Raw genomic sequence first — 17979 nt, forward strand, 5'->3', positions numbered from 1 at the left:
GGAGAACTCCCCCCCCGGCGCGCAAGGCTTGCGGGCGGCAGCCTGCAGCGCGGAGCACGGGGCGCCCTTCGGAGGACTCCCCGTGCTTCGCGCAGGTGTCCGCAGCCTGTCGCCCGCCGCATGGGGCGCCCTGAAGCAGAGCGCCCCTCGCGCCGGGCAGACATCGGCCAGCCCCACAAACTCCGGGGACAGCGGGGAGGCGCAGCGCCGCCATCCCACTGTTCCCCAACCTGGTTTTGGGGGGAAAATAAAGGGAAAAAAAATTTCCTTTATTTCCCCCCAAAAAAAGTAGGTGCGTCCTATGGGACGGAGCGTCCTATGGGACGAAAAATACGGTAATTAAAAAATAATAATTTACATTTCAAAATATTCATTTAGACCTTAAATCAATGACTTCCCTTCTTCTCTTTTTCTGGTTCATTTTGCATACCATACATCCCTGCATATTTTATATGAACTAAACCATTCGGTAATCCATTATTACACCATCAAAACTTCTTTACACTGTTGAATTTATCTTAATGCCACCAGTGTTTTTAAGTGTATACAATTTTCACCCAAATAATCAGTAAACATTTCCCAGTCTTCTTTAAACATATATTCTTCTTGTTTCTCTTCTTCTTTCTATATGTTAAATCCGCAAGATGCGCGTATGCCATCAGTTTAAGTCGCCATTCTTCTTTGGTTGGGACCTCGCTTGTTTTCCATTTTTTACCTGCTTGCTCTTTTATGAAGGTCCTACAAGGAGAACAGAGTGATCTTGCACCAGATTGGACAAATGTTTTGTGTGCACGCTGGAAACTCAGGTGTGCTTACTTAAAAGGAAGCGCCTCATCATTGCAGAAGCAAATAAACTTTTGGAAGTCACCCTCACATCTCTCTCCAAGCCGATCAGAAGGTCGGAGGTTCGAATCCCCGCGACAGGGTGAGCTCCCGTTGCCCGGTCCCTGCTCCTGCCAACCTAGCAGTCCGAAAGCACGTCAATGTGCAAGTAGATAAATAGGTACTGTTCCAGCAGGAAGGTAAACGGTGTTTCTGTGTGCTGCTCTGGTTCACCAGAAGCGGCTTAGTCATGCTGGTCACATGACCCGGAAGCTGTACACCGGCTCCCTCGGCCAGTAAAGCAAGATGAGCACCGCAACCCGAGAGTCGGCCACGACTGGACCTAATGGTCAGGGGTCCCTTTACCCTTTACCTGCTGGATAAATCTGCTCCTCTTAGAGGTAGACATGGCAGTGCAATACATAAGTCACAGTTTCCACACATATTTGAATAAAGATGTTTGATGTCAGCTGAAGTATGAAGCCTGTCCTTCTCAAGCTGATCTTTGTATTCACTATTCCAACCCGTTACATTCAGTACAGATTTTTCAGTAGCTAAAAAATTGAAAAGTTAGCTTCAGCTACTCCAAAAAGGCATGGTTTTATTAGTAGATAGAAATCCTTCTGTTACTCATAGGGTATATGAAATTCGCAATTTGTAACACTTCAATCTTTTATTAAACTGTTTACAAAAATAGCAAATATTTCTGTCTTTACAACGCTATCCAACACACTATCCCAATACGAAAGTTAAGGCCGTCAAAAGTTTCCTTCAGGCTCACTATGTAATGACTTTATATGTTAAAAAGTTGGAGGACAGAATTGCTTATTTACATTTCAGCTATAAATATCAAAAAATGGCAGGGGAACGACTCATTTGTGAGCAAGGACTCCTGATGGGAAGTAAGAGCATTTGAAAAGGGCAGAGTGGCATAGCTTATGTTCGCAATTAAATGGAAGCACCTTTGAAAATTAAGGTACAATATAAAATTATTCCATCTCACTGGAGTGTGTTAAATGTATAAACAAAGAAAGCAGCAGTCCCACTTTTAGGGAGTTGAGAACCTGATTTACAATTTACTTTCAGATCAGCAAGTAACCACAATCCTCAGAAGGGGAAATTTCTTCAATGCACTAGTGCTAGTGGAAAAGTCTCGTGACTGCAGCACCTTGGGCGGGAAAAGCTTATATTTTACTATAGTGATCTCTACAGTGTAGTGAGAACCTCCCTTCTTGCAAAAGCATCCTCATTCATTCTCAGTGGAGTAACTCAACCTGGAACGAGTCTTGAGATCAACAATGGTAAGCCAGGAAAAGACAGGTCTCTGTCAACCAACTTATCCCATTTAAAAGACCCTATATAGTCTTAAGGGCAATAGTCATCATTCACCCTTCTAAGCTTAACGGATTAATTGCACTGCAACGGTTTGTCATTCAGGAAGCACAGAACCCGATTACGCTGTCTGAACAAGGTGCCATTGATCCTACAACGCAGCAAATAATAAACTTCAGCTGGTATCTACAATTTGATATTAAAGACTCATTCAATGATTTCCTAGTGCATTTTCAAGTTTCTTACTCAGTGTATTCACGGTCATAATATACATTTACTTCTGCTATTCTAGAACAGAAATTCTAGAACAATTACCCTGAAAAGTGATCTGGTAAGTTAAAACATTGAAGGAAGAACAAGATACACACAAGACTGAAGCCAACGGACTCTCTGTTCCCAGCCTTAAAAACTGAATTAAACAAAACTGAAACACTGAACTTTATTCAACCTTCCAGATTGCTATCTTCCCTTCTTCCTTTCCAGAGCCGCTAAGAACGTATCTGTCCTCTGCCGAGCAAAGAGCTTTCACCGTGTCGATGTGCCCAACCAATTCTTTCTCCACCGTTTTCTTTTCCACATCAACCACATAGATCTTTCCTTTGGTTTTGCCTTGAGAAAGACCTCTGCCGCCAACCCATATCTGAAAGGCAAACAGGTCCTTTTAAAACAAAATACTGTATTTCCATTGTGCATGTAAATATGCATTATTTTAATCATTTATTCCAGCAGTAACAGGAGCAGCTGCAAGAAAGTAGGGGGGGGGAGACCTCAAACTGGTGACTAATAGCTAATTTATTAATGTAAGTATTAATGCCCAACTTATTTTGGCATATGTGATCACCTTCAGGAGACACAAATATATAGCTCATCTTTAATGCCTCAGCATACATTTCTGAGAAGGTGTTTTGTTGAAACAGGAAAACAGAGAACTGCATAGTAATATGGATCAACTCAACATGTTAGCTGCATAGCCAAGTGAAGTTTAACATTTAGTAACCATGTAAGCTAGCATCACCATCTGCTTATATTACCGTACTTTTCCATGTATAAGACACCCCCTATTTTGGGGGACTCTAATTTAAGAAAATGGGGGAGAAGGCACAGAGTTGTTGAGCTTGGGGGGTTACCCAAAGTTGTTGACCTTTTTTGGGGGGGCTGCCAAAAATCGCTCAACACGCACCACAAAATCTACCTCTTGACTGCCAGTGTGGTGTAGTGGTTAAGAGCGGTAGACTTGTAATCTGGGGAACCGGGTTCGTGTCTCCGCTCCTCCACATGCAGCTGCTGGGTGACCTTGGGCCAGTCACACTTCTCTGAAGTCTCTCAGCCTCACTCACCTCACAGAGTGTTTGTTGTGGGGGAGGAAGGGAAAGGAGAATGTGAGCCGCTTTGAGACTCCCTCGGGTAGTGATAAAGCGGGGTATCAAATCCAAACTCTTCTTCTTCTTCTCTCGCCAGCAGAAGCTGCCAATCACCCGCCTTATTATCACAGCGTCAGCCAATCAACGCCATTGACGCAAAAACCATAAGACGCCCAAAAGCTGCTGACAGCTGCGGCAGCAACCAATCAAACGTCCACCCTATGCACTATCCATGTATAAGACGACCCCAACTTCTAAACATAAATTTTACAGAAAAAAACCTGGTCTTATACACGGAGTAGTACGGTAATTGTTATTTAAATTAAAATAAGGTATTTGAGACTGACCACTCCATTGTAAGTAAACTATAAATAGTTGGTATAACTATAAATAGTTCCTATAACTAGGAAGGGAAGAGTATGGTTATCCACAGGCTATCAGATACAAGCAAACTGATAAATGACAGAACACACCATTTTGCCTTCACTAATTCTGGATGCATCATGAAAAAGCTACATAATGCCATTCTGGAGTCCTTGAAGGAAAAATACAAAAAAATACTTTCCAAGTGTGGCTGGTTCATTAAACAACGAGGGGATTATAGCTAAAGAACCTTGAAACCAAATCCATGAGCCGAACAAAACTTTAGATTTGTGATGTGGCAAATCTGAGAGGAGCTTCAAAAGCGGCTTGTAATTATGGCAGAGGGGGGAAGTGAAAAACTAACCACAACTGAATGGAGTTAGCAAGCAGCTCTTGCATAAACCTAGACGGACTTCTGTATCATAGCTGAGATCGCTGAGTAAGCCACAAGAGGCAAACAGAGTTCCTTTGCATCCGATTTACCTGGTTTTTAACTTTCATCATACACGTGATCTCTGAGCAGTCTTGCAGGCTGATCTTTTGAGAGGGTGTCGAGAGATCAGTCATGTTCCAGAAATACAACTCAGTGCTCGCTGAACATGATGCCAGCACTTGTTCACTCTAAGGCAAAAGCGAAGAGAAAGGCAAGAGAATACTCTTATTAATGCAAAGGATTGTCTAGCACGTTTAGGTTAAGGTGGTAGTAACAAATCAGCTGCCGCAATCTACTGTTACATACCTCGGGGAACAACTGGAAACAGAGGAAGGGCGTGGCTCTCGCGTTGTCTTCCATTTGTACCCTTTGCCGAATAATACCATTTGTTGAGAGGACAAGAATACAGCTCCCTATACCTTAAAACAAACATTCATAAAGCGCTTAGTAACGAAGATATTACAGTGGTACCTCGCAAGACAAATGCCTCGCAAGACGAAAAACTCGCAAGACGAAAGAGTTTTTTGTTTTTTGAGTTGCTTCGCAAGACGAATTTCCCTATGGGCTTGCTTCACAAGACGAAAACGTCTTGCGCCTTTTTCTTAAAACTGTCAATGCATTGCAGCATTCGAGGAACTTCAGTAATAGTTGTAAGGTAGATATAAGAAATTAGATTTAATGAGAATAAGTTTAATTATAAGAAAAAATGTGTATGGGCAATAAGTAATATGAATTTGAAGTATGGAATGGACGGGAGGTCGGGTCTTTAGTGTTAAGACCAATAGATGTTTTATTGTCTGCTAGGAGTATTGTGTGTCTATGGTTGTTTTTGTGATGGTTTGGTATTTGTGTTCGGTGTTTGTTTGTTTGTCTTTCTTGTTGTATAAATAAAAAACTTTAAAAAAAAAAAGAAAAACTCGCAAGACGAAAGAGTTTTTTGTTTTTTGAGTTGCTTCGCAAGACGAATTTCCCTATGGGCTTGCTTCGCAAGACGAAAACGTCTTGCGCCTTTTTCTTAAAACTGTCAATGCATTCCTATGGGAAACAGTCAATGCATTTCCTATGGGAAACCGTGCTTCGCAAGACGAAAAATTCACAAGATGAAAAAACTCGCAGAACGGATTAATTTCGTCTTGCAAGGCACCACTGTATTGTCTCATTAAAGCAGAAATGAAGATGGTGGTGCATGGATCATTTACACTAAATAAGTAAATACAAGGCATGACCGAAAAGTAGGGTGAATCACCCCTGTACGTGATAATAGGAATTGCTGGATTCACAGAGATATGTGGGAGGTGTCTGGCCATATCTCAGCTAACATAGGCCCACGGGTCTCAGCATTTATTTGACGGCCTACATTCATGTGGCAGCTGTTTTGTTGTTGTTTAGTCGTCTCAGTCGTGTTCGACTCTCCGTGACCCCATGAACCAGAGCATGCCTTGGAAACTCTCACTTTCTTCTCAAAGATTCTCCTTTTTTTATGTCCATGGAGTTTTCTTGGCAAAATACTGGAGTGGTTTGCCTGTTCCTTCTCCAGGTGGATCACATTTAGTCTAAACTCTCAGCCATGACCTGTCCGTCTTGGGGCTGTTTAGTAATAATAATAAGACCTTTATTGTCATTGTACAACCTATGTACAATGAAATTAAATGAGCCTCCCTCCCCCACCCCCAAACACTCAATCTCTTATCGAACAACACACCACCTCGCAAGTCAATTTCGCTATGTTATTTTCTGTTGAACAGCCTAACAGCCCATGGACAGAAGCTATTTTTTAGCCTGTTGGTATGGCTGATTATACTTCTATATCTCCTGCCCGAGGGTAAAAGATTAAAGGGGTGATGGCCAGGGTGTAAGTCATCCTGGAGAATTTTTCTTGCTCTCCTAAGGCAACGATCCCTTGCGATGTTAATAGTGCAGTGCGTTGCGATTGAAAATGGAGAAGAGAGTCAATATAAAATTCTGTTTCAAATGGGGTAAATCGGCATCGGAAACCCACGAAATGCTCACAATTGTGTATGGAGATTAAGCTGTAACCCGAAAGACAGCGTATGAGTGGTTTAAGCATTTCCGTGAAGGGTGGCAAAAAATTGAAAATGACCCTCGGTCTGGCAGACCGTCAACAAGGAGAACGGCTGCAAATGGCGACAGAGTTCAACAGTTATTGATGCGGGATCAGCGTTTGCCCATCTGAAGGATGGCAAAAGGATTTCATATTCCAAGTGAAATCGTTCCTGAGGTTACTGAGTTGTCCCACCCTCCATATTCTCCCAATCCGGCTCCACCAAATTTCTTTCTTTTTCCAAAACTGAAATCTGCCCTGAAAAGGCACAGATTTCCCAACATGTCCAAGCTGCTGTGACGAGGGAACTGAAAGCAGTATGAAAGGAGGACTTCTCCAGAAGTTTCCAAAAGTTCTACGAACATTGTCAATGGCACATTGTATCAGATTTCTGTCCAATTTCTGTGACCATTCACCCAACTTTCCGGTCACACCTTGTATTTCTGTTTCTAACCTTAACACTAATATTCTTAACTATGGAATAGTTTAGCAAAAGGATATACAGTGGCACCTCCGGTTACAAACGTCTCGGTTACAAACGCTTCAGGTTACAGACTCTGCTAACCTGGAAAAGGTACCGTATTTTTCGCTCTATAGGACGTACCCAACCATAGGACGCACCTTGTTTTAGAGGGGGAGAACAAGAGGAAAAAAATTCTCCCCCTCTCTGCTCAGCGCCCCTTCAGCTAAGCGGCAGGAGAAACGGAGCCCCTTCCATTTCTCCTCCCGCTTTGCTGAAGGGGCGCTGCACAGCTCTCCCTCTCTGCTGAAGCCAGGAGAGTCTTGCTCTCCTGGCTTCAGCAAAAGGAACCCGAAGCCTTTGGAGCGCAGCGCGAGTTCCCGCCGCACTGCAAAGGCTTCAGGTGGCTATCCCTGAAGCCTGGAGAGCGAGAGGGGTCGGTGCGCACCGACCCCTCTAGCTCTCCAGGCTTCAACGAAAGCAACGCGTAGCCTCCGGAGCGTGGAGGGAGCACTCCCTCTGCGCTTCAGAGGCTTCGCGTTGCTATCGCTGAAGCCAGGGAGCCTTCATTCACTCCATAGGACACACACATTTCCCCTTAATTTTTGGAGGGGGGGAAGTGCGTCCTATAGAGCGAAAAATACGGTACCTTGAGTTGAGAACTTTGCCCCTGGATGAGAACAGAAATTGTGTGCCGGCGGCACAGCGGCAGCAAGAGGCCCCATTAGTAAAAGGACGCCTCTAGTTCAGAACAGTTTCAGGTTGAAAACAGACCTCCGGGACAAATTAAGTTAGTAACTAGAGGTACCACTGTAAATGATTCACAGGAAAGAAAAGAGAACATGTTTGGAACCCTAATCTGGTTCACTGCACCTTTTGGGGGCTCCCCCTATTTTCTGGTGCTGCCTTCTTCCTACTAAGCATTGAAGGGATATACCAACGCTGTTAGGAAAACCCCTGTTTCTGATAGGAGTTTGTCAGGTTCATGAGCACCAGGTGAGCTCTCTTCCTAATGCAGAGAAATGCTAAGCACTGAAACAACACACTCACATTTGCAGCAAGGAAGAGTCTTCCCAGAAATGAAATTTAAATTAATCAGTCCCACGGTTTCAGCTGAAGTCCGCTAAAGTTATTATAAGCATTTGGGTGACGGTCTCCAAGAAAGAGCAGGGGAAGGCTGAAGGTGGCCGATTTCTTATGAATCAAAGTCAGATATGGCTTCCCCACCCTCTTCCTTTTAAATTACATTCTTTTCAGGTAGATGAAGACACAGAAACTTACAGCACCAAAGCCTGTTACTGTGGAATTTGATAGCAGTCAGAGTTTCACAGGGCAGCTGGAATCTGTGGTTCACTTTCAAAGTGCTGATGTCCCACATAATCACTGTCCCGTCCACGCTGCAAGAACAGGCCTCACTGCGCATGCGCAAGGAAAGTACGTGATGTTAGGACATGTGTTACAAAAAAATTTAACAAGTCGACGTAAACATTAATACAGTGGTATCTCGGTTTTCGAACATAATGCATTCCGGAAGACAGCTCGAGTTCCAAAACGTTTGAAAACCAAAGCATTTACTTACGCAAAACTCAATACGGAAGCCGTGTGGCACATTCAACTTCCAAAAAGCATTCAAAAACCGAAGCATTTACTTTCAGGTTTTCGATGTTCGAAAACCGAAACATTCAACTTCCGAGACGTTCAAAAACCGAGGTACCACTGTACTGTGGTTGAGGTAACAACATGTAATTCTATTCATGAGTCACTATCTGCCAGAGAAGTCTGTGTGTGTGTGTGTGTGTGTGTGTGTGTGTGGTGTATTGTTCAGTCTTCAAACATTACTTTTACCCCTCCTGCTTTTAAGCTAAACAAAAATCACATTCCAAGTTTTGTGGTATCTAGATTCTAGCTTCCCTTCAATGCAATGCAGAAGGAGTGAACTAAAACTTGTCCAATAACACTTCTCCTGCTTTAGGGCTGCGCTGCTGTTTATATCCGTAAAATAGCCTACTATATCCGATCTCATGAATTAGATATTGAGACACACACACACACAACTGAGGAACCAGCTTTTGGAACTAAGACCTCAGCTCAAAACTGGACTGCTCTTATTTCAAATGTACTCATACCTCCCCAACATCCACCTGGACAAAAGGCGAAAATGTGACTGGAAGATGAATTACGTACATTTTCTAGTTTCTAAGCTCATCTCTTCGCAAGGAGTTTTCTTGCTATTTGGACACATCTCATGGATTAGAAAGTTCTGCAGGTGACAGGAGAGAACCAGCCACTACCTCGGGGCAAAGGAACCTTTGGACCTCCAGAAATTATTGGACTTCACCTCCCAATCAGCCACAACCAGCATGACCAGGAGTCAGGGATTTTGTAGTGCAGGGCGACAAGAGGACTGCAGGCTCCCCGTCTCTGTTTTTCACTTAAAATTTAGAGGTGAAATATTTCAAGTAGATACCCAGACATGCACAAGAGAACAGAAATGTTTTACAAACTGGTGCATCATCCTGCTTCTCTTGCAAAAACCATGAATGGTTGTAGTTCCCACAGCGCTCGTGTGCAACCCTTTTGCTGTGCTTCCTTTTCCTTCCCCATGAAATTCCTCATACTTGGACATATGGCTTCATTCAGATGAACTTCTCACTAAAATTTTCCCCACATGCTGAGACTGCACAGTTGTAAAGCTACCCCCTTGTATTCCAACAATAATTTCCACTAAGCTTTGTTAATAATTTCTGTGTCCTCTAGGTTTGGGGGTAAATAAATTCAAAGCTGCTCTCCATTTTTCACCTAGAGGTGGGCTGAAAAGAAGAGGTCCTAAGAAACAGGGGCTCAGAAATTCCTCAAGCAACTGCCCATCAGTTTGGTTTTTGGCAGCATATCATAGTCCCCTTTTGAGGGAAACACTTTGAAAAAAAGAGGGTCCACCAATAGAAGTCTCTCTCTCTCTCTCTCTCTCTCTCTCTCTCTCTCTCTCTCTCTCCCCTGGTCCCTTACACTCAGGATACAATCCCAGTTGGTCTTTGAACAAGAGAACCTGCCATACTATATATTCAGCTGACCTGGAGCTGCTGTCTCCATTTTTCACAATGATGTCCACAACTTCGGAGCGATGGTCGTTCAGCTGCTTATTGCAAGACATGCTGTGGGTATTGATCAAATAAATAATGGAGTCCTGAGAACCGATCCAGACTTGGCTTTGTTCCACCATTACCATACAATTCTGCATTTGTAAGAAGAAGAAGAAATACTCAGCAAGACTATATCACTGCAAGATGGAAGCTCTCAATATCACACCAAAACGTTAAATCCCTGAAAAGCCTTGATGATTCTGAAAGACACACAAATGTTTTCCAGAGGTGAAATTCCACTTAGCTGTCTGTAACCTTGAGTCTCTTAGATGGGCAGTTCCCTATCCCAAACACTCATAGAATCATAGAGCTGGAAGAGACCACAAGGGCCATCGAGTCCAACCCCCTGCCAAGCAGGAAACACCATCAGAGCACTCCTGACATATGGTTGTCAAGCCTCTGCTTAAAGACCTCCAAAGAAGGAGACTCCACCACACTCCTTGGCAGCAAATTCCACTGTCGAACAGCTCTTACTGTCAGGAAGTTCTTCCTAATGTTTAGGTGGAATCTTCTTTCTTGTAGTTTGGATCCATTGCTCCGTGTCCGCTTCTCTGGAGCAGCAGAAAACTGTTTCTATTGAACTTAAGGAAACACCTGTACCCCTTTCTGATATATGCTGCTTAGAAACTTGAGCCTCTCAGGTCCTCCCGGCAGTATCTCTCTGCCCCCATCTCTCAGTGAAGCCTTGAAGAATTCCAAACAGTGTGCGTCAATTTCATTAGCAGCTAGCCACTATTTACCGCCCAAGAAGAAAACACAGGTGGTTTTCCTTCTGCGCCATTCCTTGGATTTCCTGATACAGTATATCTGGACAGAATATATTGCCACATAAATAACAATGAAACAGAAAAGACCCCAACACAGCTCACTTCTACCAAAACAAAAACTAAAAGGATGGAAAAGTTCAAAAAGTAAAAACGCCCATGCACCCTTCAGTACTTTTTGCTAGCAAATTAAAAATTATGCAGTATTTGCACAGTGTTGCTTACCAGTTTAGAGTTTCCTACTTTAAGATAGTGCTGTATGGACCATGTAGATGCATCGAAGACGACCACCTTCCCCTCATTTAAGGCACACCATAATTTTGGGTGGGCATCCCCATGTTTTTCTGCTGGATCAAGTTGCCCTAAGCGTTGGAAGGAGAAAACAGGGACACACTTGGTATAAAATACGTTTGAACCAAATACATTATCGAGCAATGTACTATCTAAGAGTACAGTGGTGCCTCGCAAGACGAAATTAATTCGTTCTGCGAGTTTTTTCGTCTTGTGAATTTTTCGTCTTGCGAAGCACGGTTTCCCATAGGAAATGCATTGACGGTTTCCCATAGGAACGCATTGGCGGTTTTAAGAAAAAGGCGCAAGACGCTTTCGTCTTGCAAAGCAAGCCCATAGGGAAATTCGTCTTGCGAAGCAACTCAAAAAACAAAAAACTCTTTCGTCTTGCGAGTTTTTCGTCTTGCGAGGCATTCGTCTTGCGAGGTACCACTGTATACATCTGGCTATGCCATCTTACAGTTTGGGTTACTGGGGAACACTGAAGAGCAGTTGTATTTCTGATGCCTATTAACGTCTCCCTCAGCTGTTACCTTTTTCACTGTGTTTTTGTTCAAGACAGTCCCTGTATTTTACAAAGCTTAACAGAGCCAAGAATGAAGAGGATGCAGGTTTCAGCCCATCAGCTTTACACGGAAGACCTGCTCCTGAAATATTTCCAACACAGGTGTGATTGTAAGAACCACGCTTCAGCTTAAAGTACCGGCACTTTCTAGACTGGCAGGAGAACAGAGAGAAGAAACACTTTTTCTGGTTGCATAGCCAAAATAAATTATTTTGATACTATGCTATACTACACTGAAATACTTATATGTTCCTTTGATTGTCCTTGAATGTCATCCTTTTCTGCCACAGCCTCTGAGAACCACTGCAGTACGGTATTCACTCCTGAACTACTCTGTCATGTGTCATTTAGCTCAGGGTTTTTCAAACTTCAGCTTTTTCTTCTTTGGACTACAAATCCCATCATCCCTAGCTAGCAGGACCAGTGGTAAAGGGTGATGGGAATTGTAGTCCAAAACAATTGGAGACCCAATTATGGGAAACCCTGATTTAGCCTACACAGAATAGTGAGATAAATAAAGGTAAAAAGTAAAGGATCCCTGGACGGTTAAGTCCAGTCAAAGGCGACTATGGGGTTGCGGCACTCATCTCGCTTTCAGGCCGAGGGAGCTGGTGTTTATCCACAGACAGCTTTCCAGGTAATGTGGCCAGCATGATTAAACCGCTTCTAGCACAACAGAATACTTTGATGGAAACCATAGCGCACGGAAACACTGTTTACCTTCCCGCCGGAGTGGTACCTATTTATCTACTTGCACTGGCATGGTTTTGAACTGATAGGTTGGCAGGAGCTGGGACCGAGCAACAGGAGCTCACCCCATTGCGGGATTCGAACCGCCGACCTTCCAATTGGCAAGCCCAAGAGGCTCAGTGATTTAGACCACAGCGCCACCTGTGTCCCTTTTTAGTGAGATAAATATTTGGCCTTGGAATGAGGATACCAGAGTTCTTACTGCCTCCTCTCCTCGGCCATATATCTCACCAGGAGGCCTCTTTCTGTTATCTTCCCCAACTTGTTGAGAAGCCAGCGTACCCCATCCCAACAGACTGCGGTGCTGTAATGTCACCAAGTGCCACCAACTCCAATTGTTCCCTGACACGCACCCCTTCCAGGAATACAGTATTCCATACCTGGTGTATCCAGTGGTGATGTATGGAAGTGAGAGCTGGACCATAAAGAAGGCTGATCGCCAAAAAATTGATGCTTTTGAATTATGGTGCTGGAGTAGACTCTTGAGAGTCCCATGGACTGCAAGAAGATCAAACGCATCCATTCTTAAGGAAATCAGCCCTGAGTGCTCACTGGAAGGACAGATCATGAAGCTGAGGCTCCAGTACTTTGGCCACCTCATGAGAAGAGAAGACTCCCTGGAAAAGACCCTGATGTTGGGAAAGATGGAGGGCACAAGGAGAAGGGGACAACAGAGGACGAGATGGTTGGACAGTGTTCTCGAAGCTACCAGCATGAGTTTGACCAAACTGCGGGAGGCAGTGGAAGACAGGAGTGCCTGGCGTGCTCTGGTTCATGGGGTCACGAAGAGTCGGACACGACTAAACGACTAAACAACAACAATACCTGGTGTATAAAGTAAGACTTCTACTGCTTGTGGAAAAGTTTCCCCAGCTGACGGATTAATCTTGTGCTTGAGTGTTTCTCTTGTTGTTTTGGGGACCATCATGGGCACTGAAGAAGAACAGACAAATACATGATGTTGTTTTTCAAAGTTACTGTCAGGCCCAGGAGCATAAACACATGCAAATGCCTGAAGAAATAAAGGCCAGTCACAGAACGAAAACAGAAGTCCATTTGGAAGGCAGTCAGAATAGTCACACAACAGGTCCTAGCATTCTGCTCCTCCTACTACTAGCCCTGGGCCTTTGGGTGCAGTCAAACTCTGACACACTGTACTCTGGCCCCTAGGTATTCCTGGGCTTGGTGCATGATTGGAGATGCCTTGAACCAACAGAGTTCTGGACGATGCTCTTAGATACAGAACAACGGTTCTAGCAGGAGCATTTAAGCCACAAACCAGCTCACCTTCGTTCTTCATCTTATCAAAGTAAGATAGCTTGGAAGCAGCATAAATGATCTTAGAGGACTGCAGTACACCCACGACTGCATCCATCAGGAGAACGTTCGTAAGTGCTTGTTGAATATACTGAGGGTCCTAGGGGACAAAATGAAAAGAAGCCATTATGTTCTGTGAACCGCCCTGAGACCTCCGGGTATAGGGCAGTATATACCATATTTTTCGCTCTATAAGATGCACCAGACCACAAGACGCACCTAGTTTTTGGAGGAGGAAAACAAGAAAAAAATATTCTGAATCTCAGAAGCCAGAACAGCAAGAGGGATCACTGCGCAGTGAAAGCAGCGATCCCTCTTGCTGTTCTAGCTTCTGGGATAGCTGTGCAGCCTGCATTCGCTCCATAAGACGCACACACATTTCCCCATACTTTTTAGGAGGGAAAAAGTGAGTCTTATAGAGCAAAAAATACGGTAAATTCAATAAATAATAATAATACTTGCTTTTTGCCTTCTGTTCCTTTTGTTTTAAGAAAAAGCCCATGTTTATCTCCCAATGTGTATGTTCATGATCCTCCCATTCAGCTTTGCATGTGTGCATAATGCAATATTCTATATAATCACATTACCAAATTCAATCTAAGAATATGAAGCCTTTGTTTATTTACTTATTAAGTTTAGGGGAGGAAATACTTTCCTTCAGGACCTTTAACTACCATCCCATTAACAGTAAAAACGGATTGCACCAATCCATCCAGAATCAGGTTGAAATGTGCGCCAAGGAAGCCATACAACAAAATGGTTGTTTAAAATATGGATACAGAAGATGTCAGGCTCAATAGTATCGTGGGTTTTGTAACGAAGGCTGCAGTCTTGGCAAAATTGGTCACTTCGCTTCTCTAATTATTAATCTTCTCTTACAACTGAAGGCGAGGAAAACATGGGGATTTCAAAGGTCAACGGGATAGTAAAAGCGTATAAAACTTTTCTTTTGACAATACAAAACATATTGCAACTGCCAATTCAAAGTGCCAGACCTTGTGATCATCCGCCATTTTCTTCCCGGCCCACATCTCCTTCACCATCAAGTGCCACAGATCACATTCAGATTTAAGATTTGCTTCGAAAACCTCCTTTTTGGACACGGCTTTTATCTTTAGGGTGGGAATCCGGAGAAGCAGGAAAGCAACTGTCGTACTCTTCACTTCCTGGGTTTGGGGGCAGTGGGAGAAGACGGAGAAATTAGAACTGAAAACTGAAGTGAGGCAAAGTACAGCTACACAGCTGTCTCCTCCAAATCCCTTCCCCGCCCCGTAATTTTTTCAGTTCCTCGGATTCTAAGCTCTTTCTGGAGACATGCTTTTCTCTAAATCAGGCATGGCCAAACTTGGCCCTCCAGCTTGTTTTGGGACTACAACTCCCATCATCCCTAGCTAACAGGATCAGTGGTCAGGGATGATGGGAATTGTAGTCCCAAAACAGCTAGAGGGCCACGTTTGGCCATGCCTGCTCTAAACAAACAATGGTCACAGTAGAGCAGGTGTGGAGAAACCACCAGATGTTGCGGAACTACAAATTCCATCATGCCTGGCCGTTGGCTATGCTTGCTGGGGCTGATGGGAACTGAAATTCAGCAACACCCAGATGGCCAAAGGTTCTCCAAACCTGCAGCAGATGCAACCGAGCCCCCGGATTGTATTGTATGCGATATTATTAAAATGCTGGGGGGTGGGAGAGTTTGCATGAAGTTCCATTAAGAGATGGCAAGAATTTCCAGCACTGAATAGGTTGCCAAACATGCCCCAGACAGAATTTGACCCGAAAAATTAAACTTTGGTATGGCAAAACTGATGTTAAAAGCCAAACATGTACACAAGATGATAATGACTGTTTCAGATACAGTGGTGCCTCGCAAGATGAAATTAATTCGTTCTGCGAGTTTTTTCGTTCTACGAGTTTTTTCGTCGTGCGAAGCACCAATGTGCATTGACGGTTTCCCATAGGAATGCATTGGTGGTTTTAAAAAAAAAGGCGCAAGACGTTTCGTCTTGTGAAGCAAGCCCATAGGGAAATCCGTCTTGCGAAGCAACTCAGAAAACGAAAAACTCTTTCGTCTTGCGAGTTTTTCGTCTTCCGAGGCATTCGTCTTGCGAGGTACCACTGTCTACGGTTGCCTCAACTATTTCTTGTGCATACCACCATCAGCCCTAAAGCACATAAATATATAAAAAGCCTCTATAAAGGCCACCAACTGGGATATAAGGCAGCCCCAAATCTGCAGTTGTATAATAAATATCTTCAAAATTAGGGAATTTGGGTATTGAGTCTATGTCGCACTCACCTCTATGTCCCTGAAAGTTGCAATCTCTTGGTAGCCGGGCCGAACTCCTTCAGTCAGAAGGAACAAGCGTTTCTGAGTCATGGCTATTTTCCCAACTCCTTTGTTCGTTTTAACAGAGGACGACAACTTGTAGACACATTCGTTTTTGTCTAAGCGTTCTATCACGCTGGGAGGCAGGTTTACTTCTTGAGCTTCTGCTTCCGTTTCTTTCCAGTAGGTGTAAAAGTCCTTAAATGTTTCTGGGTCTATTTGTTTCTGATGTCCTTAAATGAAAGGAACCATTATTTCCTGTTAACATTTCTACACAACCTGAGACACCCTGAGAAAAGTCATGCTAACCTGGTTTGACATGACACGGGAAGCCAAACTAGTTCCTCCTTTCACCCAAGCAGTGGGACAAGGTTTTAGCTTCTGTGGCAAATGTGTTTTGAGATTATAAACCACATCTTACAACATTTAGAATTTACTGGACTCTGTTTCATTCATATAGAAAGGGATTATCTACGACAACATGTCGCTGGAGATGTAATAGGGAAAATGATTCTTTGAAACATATGTTTATGCAATGTCCAACGCTTACGGATTTCTGGAGGAAACTTTTAGGATGCATAGGGACGCAGGTGGCACTGTGGATTAAACCACAGAGCCTAGGACTTGCTGATCGGAAGGTCGGCAGTTCGAATCCCCGCTATGGGGTGAGCTCCCGTTGCTTGGTCCCTGCTCCTGCCAACCTAGTAGTTCGAAAGCACGTCAAAGTTTACCTCTGGCGGGAAGGTAAACGGCATTTCTGTGCGCTGTTCTGGTTCGCCAGAAGCTGTACGCCGGCTCCCTTGGCCAATAAAGCGAGATGAGCACCGCAACCCCAGAGTTGTCCACGACTGGACCTAATGGTCAGGGGTCCCTTTACCTTTACCTATTAGGATGCATAAATACTACTGGGGGGGCGGATAAAAATTGTCAGATGATAATATTATCCTAAATCATATGTCAACAATATGGGGTTTGACAGCAGGTCCACTTAGATAGACTCTTTGCACCTTTACTGCAACCAAAAGACTGATATTGGTTCACTGGAAAGAGAATACCTTTGATCAATAGATACAAGATATAACTCAACATATGAACGGATTGCTTTTGGACACAAATTGTGTACAGATAAATATAATGATATTTGGAATGCATTTATATAAAATTATAATGACTTGTTAATAATTTTATATTCATTGGAATAATATTATTTATATACCCGTACATTGTATTTTGTCACAGTTTGCAGCACTTTTCTCTTTTTGTTTTGCATTTCTTTCCTTCCTTCCTCCATTTTATTTCTCCACTGAAAATTTCCAATAATATATAAATAAAAACAGTAAGCTCTCGCTTTTCTTGTTCCTGGCCTGCTGCCTCTGCCATTACGGCCCCTAACATCTCAAATTCAAGTATCTATCCTCTTTTTTTTCTGAATGGAAGAAGTGGCTTCATAAAGACTAGGCTTTACGAGAGGAGATGAAGCAAGTGAAACGAAGTGGGCAACCCAGTCTCAGAAGAAACTGGAGAAATGGATCGACAGCAAAACATGGAGAAGCAACAGCAGAACGATGGCTATACCTCATCCACAAACCAATTGCTAAACCTGTCCCACAGATAAAACCAAAATCAGCTGCTACTAGACATACCATCTGTGACTGCAGAACTGCCTTCTGAAAAAATACCTCAGCAACTATTATCAATTTACCATTTTAAGTATGGTTCAAGTAACTCTGCAATTGCTGCTGGCATCATTGCTGCAGTCTCCCACTGAGCCTAGGCAGTGCAAGCCAATGTACAGAGACAGATCCCAGACCTGGCCAAGGAAAGCATGCCAGCTCTCAGTAGCAAACACACACAGGTTATTAGAAGTGTAAAATGAGACATCAACCGAACCACGTGAAGCTGGCAATTTTGCCTGCACCAGGTAAAAAGGTAAAGGTAAAGGTACCCCTGCCCGTACGGGCCAGTCTTGACAGACTCTAGGGTTGTGCGC

The 17979-nt window shown here is 43.5% G+C and overlaps 1 protein-coding gene across 4 annotated transcripts in view; it reads right to left on the reverse strand.

Annotated features, from left to right (window-relative positions):
* Positions 1-1403: 1403 nt before the first annotated feature.
* DENND3 (DENN domain containing 3) overlaps positions 1404-17979 on the reverse strand; it is a 52153-nt gene continuing 35577 nt past the window's right edge. For 2 of the 4 annotated variants that reach the window (XR_014513737.1, XR_014513738.1), the window contains exons 15-25: positions 15960-16222; positions 14656-14826; positions 13631-13760; positions 13169-13276; positions 10963-11099; positions 9905-10065; positions 8115-8248; positions 4618-4730; positions 4362-4499; positions 2182-2794; positions 1404-2038 (exon numbers count right to left, since the gene is read on the reverse strand). Coding sequence is in view for 2 of the 4 variants with exons in the window: in XM_083450412.1 (XP_083306538.1) it covers positions 2594-2794; positions 4362-4499; positions 4618-4730; positions 8115-8248; positions 9905-10065; positions 10963-11099; positions 13169-13276; positions 13631-13760; positions 14656-14826; positions 15960-16222 (1556 nt within the window). In the remaining 2 variants the exon portion in view is untranslated. Of the gene's footprint in view, positions 2039-2181; positions 2795-4361; positions 4500-4617; positions 4731-8114; positions 8249-9904; positions 10066-10962; positions 11100-13168; positions 13277-13630; positions 13761-14655; positions 14827-15959; positions 16223-17979 lie in introns of those variants that run through there. The other 2 variants (XM_083450412.1, XM_083450411.1) reach the window with 1 other exon arrangement.

The sequence above is a fragment of the Podarcis tiliguerta genome (assembly GCF_965153285.1).
Source record: "Podarcis tiliguerta genome assembly, chromosome: 7".
Classification (NCBI taxonomy): domain Eukaryota; kingdom Metazoa; phylum Chordata; class Lepidosauria; order Squamata; family Lacertidae; genus Podarcis; species Podarcis tiliguerta.